At 35.2% G+C, this 12,154-nt stretch overlaps 1 protein-coding gene across 1 annotated transcript; it reads right to left on the bottom strand.

The window, feature by feature from the left end:
• Positions 1-2,512: 2,512 nt before the first annotated feature.
• Positions 2,513-8,086, bottom strand: LOC111807840 (actin-related protein 3). The gene is made up of 9 exons (XM_023693719.2): positions 7,608-8,086; positions 6,972-7,431; positions 5,753-5,899; positions 4,838-4,930; positions 4,530-4,649; positions 4,247-4,357; positions 3,732-3,857; positions 3,504-3,602; positions 2,513-3,060 (listed from the first exon to the last, which is right to left on the bottom strand). Exons 1-9 carry the CDS (start codon positions 7,655-7,657, stop codon positions 2,980-2,982), a joined length of 1,287 nt encoding a protein of 428 aa, XP_023549487.2. The 5' UTR covers positions 7,658-8,086; the 3' UTR covers positions 2,513-2,979.
• Between the last annotated feature and the right edge of the window lie 4,068 nt (positions 8,087-12,154).

The raw sequence follows: 12,154 nt of genomic DNA, 5'->3' as shown, positions 1-12,154 counted from the left end.
CTTTATGGGAGGGCTTGCTTTCTGGGTTGGTTCTTTAACATCATATATCAACATCATACGTCCGCCATTCAAATCAACCAAACAGCTATTCATTTTGGTAAGCAACTCAAGTTCTACGGAAGAAAACAAAATTCATTCACAACTTTAAAGACTAGGCTAAGGTTCTTCGACCCACGTTTCGTGATGCCATCCAAGTTTCGTGACAGCATTCACCTTCGCTGCTAGCTTGGATATGTTTTTCAAGAATTGATCCATGAGTTAGACTTTATAGTTGAGACATCTTAGACATCCATCTATATGGGTACCATTGAGGTATGAACCCTCTATGTTCATATCAAGTCATTTATCGATACTGTATCGAAGAATGACTCCATATATCTTGAACTCTGTTCTCGAAAACTACCTCATACATTATATACCGTTCGACTCATGGGTTGGGGCACAATGTCAGTACTGGTTGACACTGTTCTCGAAAAATCCATTTTCAGAAGAAGATGCCTTAGACACTCATATCGTAATGGCGCCATGATACATATATGACATGAGATAGCTTAAACTATGGTTGTGACCTCTCCCCCACTTAAACTAGTCGTTGTCCTCGATAACTTTCTCGAAGGCACAATTGCATCCTGGATTATGACATTCTCACCCACTTAATCTCAGCATCGTCATGATCACGATCCAAACGTCGGATTAGCTACTAATTGAACCGCTAGACATAAACGTGCTTCAAAATGAATATGAAAACTGTGCACTACTTGAGCTATCACACTGACAAACCTTTTCTCGGTATCTGAGACTCGCAATATAAGCACCCTTCTCTTGAACTTTGCTGAGGACATACATAAAAACCATGGCAAAACTAACATCAGCATATTCTCCCCCAAGCTAAGGGGAGCACGCCCTAAACGTAGTCATCTTGGCCTTAACACATATTCTCGAAGTTGCAAAAAATTGTGCACCCCTCTGAGGTTGGAATTGCAAGCTCAACCACAACATTTTCTCGTAACGTTCCTTATGGAAGTAAAGTCTGGAAGCTTGTAACACAGCCTCATGTTAGCTCTATACTTCAGCCAACTTCTCAATGGGATCAGCTTTATGTGGCAAACGTTGCAATGACACTTCTTGGTCTTCTACAGCTCATTCCTCATGTCACTAAGGTCCAACCTGATGCTCTCTTCTCGAATTAATGTTGGTCTCAACAACTCTTTTGAAGCCCCCCACCCTAGGCATGAGGTGAAGGTTTAAGGAATAGATGTGTGATCACTTCTTGGAGCACTTTTACGAGCACTTTTACGAGTTTAGCAACCCTCTTGGGTTCTTCCCCACTTAACTCAGCTACCTCATCTATAGCGACATTGTCCTCCTATATGGACTTACATTATGCTCAATCTAGCACTTGATCGGCACATGTTCCACTTGGCCTCCGATTTCTTTGCTTGCATCCATGAACATTATTCTCGGATGGAAATGGCTCCTTCGAAAGCACCCTACATAGTACACCGTCTAGTTATTTATTACCCATTAAAAACTCCAAATCCCGAGCTTAGTTCGTGCATCAAGACAAGTGAGGCTCTTCTCAATCACAAGGACTCTGGCTTCGACTCATAAAGTTATTCATGATTTTGAATAATACAACTGTCCAACCCAATCTAGCACTCGTGACGCATTTGTGAAGTCTTCATTACACCCATCAGATTAGTTTTTTGACATTCTTGTCCGACCATACATACAAGGTGTGGCTCTGATGCAAACTATTATAGTCGTACTTTTCACACTGTGTGGCATCATGATATTGACACGCACATAACAAACCCGAAGGGGAACTAAAGCCTCATTTCTATTTTCATCGAACCTTAGATGAGGTTCTTCTCCGTCAATCAAACACAACTCATACGGAAACTAAGCTTGTCCAACCACACACACCACCCGTGCGTACATGTTCTGTTGTAACTCTAGCACACTTGTCTCTATTATATGCCAACATCCTTTGAATGTAATGATGCATCTCATCTCGTCATCATGATTCTCAACACTACGGTCCAGGCTTTGTGTCGTCATCCCAAGTTTTGAGACATCATCAATTTTCACTGCTCGCTTGGACACGCTTATCGAGAATCACTCGTGAGTCAATTTTATCGTCGAGACACCTCAAACATCTTTGAGCCTCTCTATCACTCGTTGACTCTGTCTCCAATCGCCAACAAAAAATTTGATTTTTTACCTAACTTGATGTTGATAAATCTATAGGTTTTTCTGAACATGCTCGATCTTTCTCTATCATACTTGTGTAGAATTGAATAGAGTAAAACTAATTATAAATCTCCGAAAACATTAAATTGATTTACCTCAAATATTTTAAGAATTTAAATGGGTACTAGATAAATTTGAAAGGATACAACTCAAAGTTACAAGGATGGGTATACATTGATATATCATTAGTGGTAAGTAAATCTCAAATAACACCTTGTAAAGGAAAATAAAAACAAATAATATTGGATGTAAAGCATAGTGACTAAAGATTGCGGATTATTAAGCATTCCAAATGTTTAAAGTTTTTGGTCGTAATCGATCATAAGACATTGTCACACACACAAGAAAATAAACCTCTTTTTGAAACTTTCACCTAAGCTGAACGCCAAAAAAACATGCAATTCAGCTCTCGTCTAAAATTCACTGGAATGCTGATTTTTATAGGATTCCTCAACGCCCATCTACATGAGAATGCTAAATTTGGACCAATTGCTAATTTTAGAAAACCTGGCCCCCAATGAAAGAATTGAAGTAATGAACCACATTTCGTACAAATTATACAGAAAATGATCATATTTTACACCACCCATGTACATCTATGAAAGCCTGCACAGCATGGAACCGAATCGAGGTGCATGTTAAGGGGGAAACAGCAAAGCATCTGATCCACAACATAAGTCAGGGACTATACTATCCAAAGGCCAAAAAGCTCAAGGATCTTTTGCATCAGTACATTCCTTTGAAAACAGGATTTGTGCGGCATATGCTTGCACCATACTCCTCATATTCTGCTTTTGTATGACAAGCCTGCATCCAAACAAAACAATATATGTTCGTTGATTAAAGAAACTCGTGAACTTAGCTACTATTCTTGCACTGGGTATGTTGGGCTGTATTTGGCAGATTGTTCCTAGGAGACATTATGCAAGGATCAAATAGTATTCGATCGTGAATAGGCTCTCCAAGCACATTGAAAAATGAAAATTTTTCGATAATCTCCCCGTGAATCACTCTGCAAACACTTGGGGAGCTCTCATGTGTAAGAAAAACCATATCCGACAAGCTGCTCAAATGGACATACTCGTTAAGAAATGAGCAAAACCTTGGAGACTCATTTCTCCCTCTTTTAGAAATGCTTGATCGTCCTCTTCCCCAACCCACCACACAAGAAAAACACCTAACAAGCTATCATGTTTTTCCTTCGCGAAAGGGATTGTAATTGGCATATGAAGAAGATACAGCATACATACCGCAAAAAACTCGGGAGTTGACGCAAGAACAGAGCCACCAAACCAGACGGCAAATCTCTGGATGGGATGGCTAACAACATTGACTTCCACTGGATGCGACTGAAAAAGGCAAGGAAATTATAAACTAATCGGAAAGTATTTTGTCCGGTAGTAAAAAGACCTATATAATACTATAATCGGTTTCTTTTTTAAAAAAGGGGAACAAAAAGGTTATATAACAATTCTCACTTTTATTTCTCCTCCTATTCTAGCTTCAGAAGCAAGGATTCGGGCATCCACGATCTTCTTCAAGTCTCTTTGTAACCTCCTATGGAAGTCCTTGAACATTGTTGAACCTCCAGATAGTACTATGTTCTAAGTTAAGCAACAGATCTAATTAATATGAGAAGTAGGATTTTGTAAAGAAGAAGAATGAGTAATACAATGGAAAACGATCATTATATATGTCTAGGCAATTCAAATCGATCCCTCCCCCCTCCCCCCTCCACCAAACCAAAAAAGAAAAGGAAAAGGGAAAACTGAACTTGAAGAAAATCTGATAATTAAAGAATGGCAGAAGACAGAAGGGCAAAAGGGAAGGTTCAATATATCTACAAAATATGTAACCACATGTGGAACCTGAGCCAAATGCACACAAACAAGGTAAAAGACATTCAATAAATTTCCTAAGCTGAAAAAACTATCATCTTCGGATTGATTGTTTCATCATAATCAAGCTCGACAGTTTTTCAAGAATACTTCACCTTGTACAACGCTCTTCTGGTATCAATTGGTGCAGACTGAATACACCTGTCTATTACAACAGGCAATGGAGTGGTAAAGTCGCTGCTATAAATTTCAGGATTGAAAAATACCTGCAGATCGTCAACATTGCCAAAAACAGTTCAGCAATACGGTGACATGAACTACAATTACGAAGTGAACAATGGGATAACATTAATTCTCTATTCATCCTAGCCGAACTCAAGCATGCAATTAACATATCTACAATGAAATCCATCATGATGAAATAAGCTAAAAGCAAACCTCAGGACCAAGAAATCGTTCATAGCCAATATCACAGGAATATGGTGCGCCAGTCTTGGGTTTAATTCCCTTCCAGTGCTTTATATACTTGCCTGGCTCCCTATCATGCTTATTGAACTCCTGAAATCAACAATACACATACTACCTCACCAATTATCGGTGCAGAGAAACAATGACAAGGTAACCAAAACTATAACAGAATAGGCTGAGAAGTCTATCTACTTTCAACAAAGTTGTGATTGACATAAATCTTAAATATGTGCTCATTTCTGCCAAGACTTATCAAACAAGTACAGTAAAGTTCCAACCTTGACAATGTCAGAACACGTATAGCAATACATTTCCTTCACTTTTCGGGCCACTTCAAAAGAGTCCTCAGGTGGTACATTCTCTCCTCTTTCCTAAATGAAGCAATGGTAAATTGCAAGTTTGTGAGCTCGTTAATAGGCAACAGCTCATTCTATAAATTAACATTAATGGAAAAAATTTAAAACATTCTTATATCCTCAATTCAGTAGCTTTGGATATCAACATATCCAGAACAACAAAGATAAGAAGTTAATGTACACAAAAATTGAACTTCAAAAACAATATTCTTTTGAAAATATTACATCACATGACGTGTTGGAAATTTGAACCTACAAACTCTTAGATGAAGTAGACATAACCTAACCATTGAGCTATGCTCACATTGGCATCTTCAATAACAATATTGCACAACATCTATTAAAAAATGAAGTAGAATTACAGAACAATACCTATTATCTCATTTTACCCAGAAAGTTCTATTTATATAGGCCACTACTTCATTAGAACCAAAGACAGGGCCACTTGATGAAGTTTCTTCATAAGGAAGAATTAACTAAACAAGGAAACTTGGCAACTTAATGCAGCAGGCTATCATAGATATTGGAGCATCACTACCACTATCAAAAAAATTCCCTCAGAATCTCCAATAAGATGGATGTCGAACAAGAAAAGAATAACACATAAATAGTATAGGATGATTGGTCAACAGAGACAAATTTAAGGATTAAATAATGAAAAGCATAACGAGAGATAATCCTCCACATAGTTCCATATTCTTAGAACTTTCCAGTAACAAACAGCTGGTCACAACGATAAATCTATTAGGTATTAGCATTGCATTAGACCCTCCAAACAACCAAAATAATTCTTCAACCAGAAAAGAAGAATAAGAGGACAAGTGAAAGACAACCTACCTTCATGAGCTGCTGGACAAATAGCGTCACATCTTTGCCAGCAATGGGAACCGACTTAATGCTGCTTCCAATAACGTAGCCATCTGCAACAGGCACAACATGAGCAGCCCCATCTCCAATGTCCACTACAACTCCTGTCATCTCACACTAAGACAAGCTACTTGTCAATTCATGAGCAAAAGAATAACAAGAATTCATTATCAAGAAATAAAAAGACACATTAAATAATATTTGCAAGGAGAAAAATGATGCACAACTATGCTGATTTCTTTAAAATACATGACAATAGAAATAAATACATGGAAACAGAAACAATGGATCTTCAAACACATGTGGAGTGATTTGTGAACAGATTCTGCCATTTCCTTCTTTAATTGTTACGTGGTTTAGTTATTACTATCGTTTTTTGGGCATGACATTATATGAAAGTTTGATCATCAGAGAAAGTGCATTCTAAACCTGACTGATTGCAATACCCAAAAACCAGCCAGCATGTTCCATAACACAAGAAGATGAGAGAGTATATATTACTGAACGAAGGAAGCAAAACTCTCTTCAAAATTCTGTTACCTAACAAGAAGAATCCAACTTCCGATGATATGGAGGTTTCAATACTTCTCCAACTCATCAAGAATTACTGATGTTTTTATTACAAATCTGATCATAGCCAATACTAAAACATTTCTGCAACAAGGGTGCTTTGACATTGGATTATCTGGTTTAATCTGGACATTAAACGCAATTGAAAGCTAACGAATTATGAAGTTGTTCGGTTGTGATTGGCACAAATCTACTCTTTTGGGTACTGCATTTTGGCACTGTATTTCAAGGTAATAATAGTAAAGTATACTCGTGTGTCTGTGCATGTTGACAAGGGCAAAAGCAAGAAGAAATACAAGTCCACACTAAAAGAAGATAAAGGGATGCTAGCTTTTATTTTAGGGACAGGATGGTTCAGCTTTACCAAATCAATAAGGTGCTGTAAATGAATGAAGAAATAGACAATTGCCAATTATAATCATCCAAATGTTTGATGGATTCTAAAACCACTCAAACTTAGCCTCAAAAGGGTAGTAACTGCTTTCTGGGCTTTTTTTCTACTAAACTTGAGAGCTGCATGATTTGTGCTTTTAATCCTCGTAAATCAAGAACTATATTTTCCAGTCCTATGAAACTGTATTCATTAAGATTTAGAACAGCCTTCAAATAACAAACCAACCTTAGATGTAGTATAACCAGCGGCAAGAGCGAGCACGGAATTGACAGCAATATAGAGCCCCGGAACGTTAAACGTCTCGAACATAATTTCACCCGTATACTCCCGACTCTCGGGTGCCGTAAGGGGGCTCTCAGTCAAAAGAAAATAATGATCCTCCGGATCACACCGCAGATAATTGAATATACACTGCTGCCAGAACCGCTCCATGGCGTCCCAATTGTAAACCTGACCATTTCGAATTGGATAGCTAAGATTATAAGTACTACTAGATCTCGACTTCGTAAGCGCCTCATCTCCAATGAAGAAATCAAGATCTGCCATTACACCAGCATTATGCTGCGCAAGCCAATTTGCTTTTGACGAGTTTTTCGATTGGTTTAAGAACGATTCGTTAACTGCAACTACACTAGGAACAATAAAACACGGCTCTACATTGCCGGCGTATCCCATTTTAGTATATCTGAAACGAAACAATTAGAAAAAAAAAAAACAAAAAGTCAAAACAGCATTCGATAAGAGCTCGATCAAACAGACGGTTGTCAACAAACACCGACAAAAAATGAAACTGAGAATCAAAATTCAAATTGTAATAGCCCCCCCGCCAAGCGGACTCATAAATAGAATGGTAAAGAATACCCGGTGCCGTTGTCGATTACTACAGCGGGGCGAGAGGCAGCAGGGTCCATGCGGAAAAAGTAGAATATCGCGGATGGTCGTTGTTGTTGAGGATGATATCGAGATTCTGATTGTGGGAGTGGACCTGCAACTGAGATCCGGAATAAGGTCGAAGACAGAGGATCATGGTCATCAAAGGCGCTCGGAAAAGCGCGATTGAAGAAGATAAGAAGAGGAGGAGTTTGAGGGAGAAGTTGCAGACTTGGATCGCAAGCGAAAGGAACGACTCAACGCACAGCTTGATAACTTGTAATCCATAAAAGCACCAGCCATTTCCATTTCTAATCTCTATCTAAGAACAATAAGGGGAATTAGCGAATCGTGAAACTCCAACAAACTCCATAATCATCTCTGCATAGGAGCTTGCGTGCCCGTCGCCGATGCTTTTCTTCGCAATCAAACAAACACGCAATCACTTGGGCGACCGCTGTGGGTTTCGGGGTTGGGGCTTTTGCTTTTTGGGAGCGGACGATTCTGTCAGAAACTATATATGCCATCCCATCCCTCCATTTTCCACCCCCAAATCGACCTCCCACAGCCGTCCGATCCCATCCTTCTCCTTCTGGGCCCACCCAAAGTCAAGACCCCGAGATCCACCGGCCCAATCGCCCTCTTTCCACTACACAACAGGATTCCGCCCATGTTTTATTTTTCTTTTTCTTTTTTTTTTTTTTATGTAAAATCTGAAATTATATTCTTTTCACAAATACCATTTAGTTTTCTATTTTTTTTTTAAATAATTTGCAATAATTAAGCATGCTACTTGTGATCAAATTTGTAATTAATGTTAAATAATCATATACTTAATTAAAATATAAGTCAATATATGTTATGTCGCAGATTAGTTAAATTTTATTTATTCATTTAAAATTATGAAAGATGTTATTTTTGTAAAATAAACTTAAAAAATATAATAAAAAGAGCATTTGTGTTATGAAGTCGTGTATGTTATTTTTATCTTTATATATTCGATCTAATAAGATAATTTAAATCTTAATAATGTTTTTTATTTTAATTATAAATTTAAATATGATTGTGAGTATTTATTTTAAAATATTTAAGGATTAAATAAGTAGGGCCCATGGTTCGTTTGCCAAGAAGTGTAGGGGTGCTTTTCACATTAAAGCTTTTTTTTTTTAAATTGCATTTAATTATTAGAGACGAAATTATAAGTTGAAATAAATGCGTTTAATTAATTGGTATCCATCCTTTAAATTGTTGGTTACAATTTTGTTAAACAGTAAATAAATAACGTACTAAAATTAGCCTATAAATATCATGCATACAATTTTCATGCTATGAACATCTGTTTTATTTCATTTTTTATTTATGAAATATTATTCTTGAGGTTGTATTCAAAGAAGAAGATCTCCACTCGAGGAGCCCTTGGTGTAGGTCCTGAGGCGGAGAGCTCTGGTTACGAATCAGAAGGTTGTGAGGATAAAAGGGAGGCCCTCTTGGGTCCATGGTCCCTCACATCGTAATAAAGGGAGGAGTCACACTCTCTTGTAGAATGACTATGAAGCCTTACTAGTAACTGAGGTACCCCATATAATAGACATACGAAAGAAATGCAAAGGCTTAGGCGTCGCCTAAAAATAAGGAAGTCTTGGTCGTGGTTGCTAGAGGATGGGTATTTTTTCACAAGGGAGTGAGAATATTATTATTATTATTATTATTATTATTATTATTATTATTATTATTATTATTATTATTATTATTATTATTATTATTATTATTATTATTATTATTATTATTATTATTATTATTATTATTATTATTATTGTTGTTGTTATTGTTATTGTTGTTGTGAATGAAATTGGTGGCTGTCTTTTCACAATTCTTCCATATTGAGTGAGTCAACATTTAAATGATTAACCCCCACATATATACATACATAAATAAATAAATAAATAAATAAATATATATATATATATATATATATATATATATATATATATATATATATATAAATAAAAGTGAGATGCTCGAGTACAATAGGAATATATGAATGAACTAGTGATTATATAGATATAAAATTATGGTTAAGAAAAACAAAAAAAATTGATAGTTACTAGCAAGGTGCTTCTTCTTGATTTCGTCACTCAATCACAAAATCTTAAAGCTCAAGCATACTTGGTGCCAGAATCGCACTCTTGCAACATAGGGCTAGCAATTGTACGATACTTGTTCTAACTCAATGAACAAGTTAGCTTTGAGAAATTTAGATTTCGTAGATAACATCAATGTATGCTGAAGCCTCTAATCGTTTAAGAGAAATATTTTGGAAAACGTGAGCGAAAAATACATCACGATACATGGATCATGTTGTTGGGAACCGAGATCACAATGAGATGCAACGTGATTGGATCACACACAATCGAACATGCATACACGAACCACGTGTGTGGGCGAACAAGCTTGGATTTTGCACGAGCTGTGTTCGATTGACGAAGGCAAACCTTTTCGACAGTCCAACTAAGCCACAAAATCGGACGAAAAATGTGAATGAGACTTGAATTTCTCCTTAAGTTTGTCACGAGCATGTCAAGATCACGACTTTGCATAATTGAAGATGTACAACCGTAACAGTTGGTAAAGAGCAATCTTATAACGAGTGATATCCGAACAAACATATGAACAAAAACAAATAATGTTAAAATAATCGGGGCCACATTTAAATTATATATCTCGACAATCAGCATAACAACAATTTAAAAAAAAAAAAAAGATTTAGTTTAGTTTTCAAAATAAAGTAAGTTACAAAACAAATAAAGCAATATTCATAATTAAAAATATTCTATATTTATACAAGAAAGTTTTAATAATTATTTAATGTTGGACCTTGATTTTAACTAATACAAGTATTACTATATTAAATTTTCCGAAAAAGGGTACCATATTTTCACTATATTTTTATTTTATTTTATTTTAATAATTATTATTTTCAGAGAACAAAATAACTATTATTCTCTGAAAAAGTAAATTATAAAGTAAAAGCGACTTACAAAAACAAGTGTTCAATTTTTTTTAGAAAAAAATTATTTAAAAATAAAAAAATAGTTTCAACAGAGGCCGCTAAATTACCATTTCACCCTTCTGACATTGCCTGGGAATCAAACGTTGCTATCATAAATCAACTGAATAAAGGAAGCACCGATCCTTCGCTTGGGCACGGAAATTCTTATGCAACACAAGAGGAAAATAATATATTCTATATATTTTACTTAAAAAAGAAAAAAAATAAATAAATACAAAACTCTTTTTTATTGAAAAAAAAAAAAAAAAAAAAAACTAATTGATTATCTTTGCCATATCATTTATTATTATATTATCCATATGGCCACGCAAATAATAAATTAAATTGTATTATATCCACGAATTATTTTTAAATTTTTATTATTATTTTTAAATGGTTTTTAAAAAAATTTAACTCGAACCCTTATAGTTTAGAGTAGATAATCGGGTTGTTCGAGTCATTTGATCATACGAGCACCTCTAACTCTCTTACCTAAAATGTTAGATATTCGAAATTTTTTACCTTAAGAATAAAGTATAAAATTTAAATTATTTTTGCAATAAAATCGAAAATAATTACCCTTTTTTATTTAATTAATTAGACAATACCTTAGGCTGATAGTGTCCAATCAAATATTTCCAGGGTCATTAGTTATGTTTTAAAAAAATAATAATTACTTAATTTTATTTTAAATGCCTTTAAATTTTTAACTCTAGACCTTGAATATTAATGACACATTAAAATATATTTTAAAGAAAGTTAGGTGAACTAGCGTTTATGGTCCAAAGATCATTATAAGTTCATTGTGTTTTGTTTAATTGCGTAGAGTTAGATATTAATCTGAGTAAAACAAGAATGTTTTATCTACTTAATAGTGCTTGTATCAACATTGACTCTTTAACTCATAAAATTTATACTCTAATTCAACATTCTGAAGCCGTGTATATCGGGTTGAGTTGAAATGAAATTTTTTTTAGACTGACTCTTTCTTTTTTAGGTTGAGTTGTTGTAGAGTTTTATTTTTTAATTTATTTTTAAAAAAATTGACTTATCTACCATACAAATTATATTAATAACTAAAATATCACAAAATTCAAATATCAAACATTCACGGATCACAAGATACACTTACATATTTTTAATTTTTTTAAAAAACAGGTTAGAGACAGATTTGAGGAGCCTCTGACCAACTTAACAGAATTTATTAGTTTTCAGGAATTTTAACATAATCCAAACTGATCAACTTTTATAGTTTGGGTCGTATAATCTAAGTCGTTTTAATTATAAGGTCATATGAACTCTCTTATTTTGCACGCTAGTAGCGCTCAACTAGAAAAATATGAAAAAAAAAAAAAAAAAAAAATTGATGGTGGTAAATCTTTCTTGGTTGTATGTTGGCTCCACCTGGGCGGCGGGGGGTGGTTTAGGGAAGGGGAAGAGAGGCTGTAATCCATAGGATTCCAATGAGCGGTGGAGCCCAAGAAGGCAA

The sequence above is a fragment of the Cucurbita pepo genome, chromosome 1 (genome assembly GCF_057944985.1).
Source record: "Cucurbita pepo subsp. pepo isolate OVF chromosome 1, ASM5794498v1, whole genome shotgun sequence".
Taxonomy (NCBI): Eukaryota; Viridiplantae; Streptophyta; class Magnoliopsida; order Cucurbitales; family Cucurbitaceae; genus Cucurbita; species Cucurbita pepo.
The sequence above is the reverse complement of the archived record's forward strand: the minus strand, read 5'-3'. Positions and strand labels throughout refer to the sequence as shown.

Bases quoted from the DNA above. Each gene is read 5' to 3' on its own strand.
- LOC111807840 (XM_023693719.2), bottom strand. From the start codon at position 7,657: ATGGACCCTGCTGCCTCTCGCCCCGCTGTAGTAATCGACAACGGCACC. The intron at 4,650-4,837 runs GTTGGAACTTTA...TGTTGATTTCAG, and splicing joins CGTGTTCTGACATTGTCAAG to GAGTTCAATAAGCATGATAG. The intron at 3,603-3,731 runs GTGAGAATTGTT...TGCCTTTTTCAG, and splicing joins GAATAGGAGGAGAAATAAAA to TCGCATCCAGTGGAAGTCAA.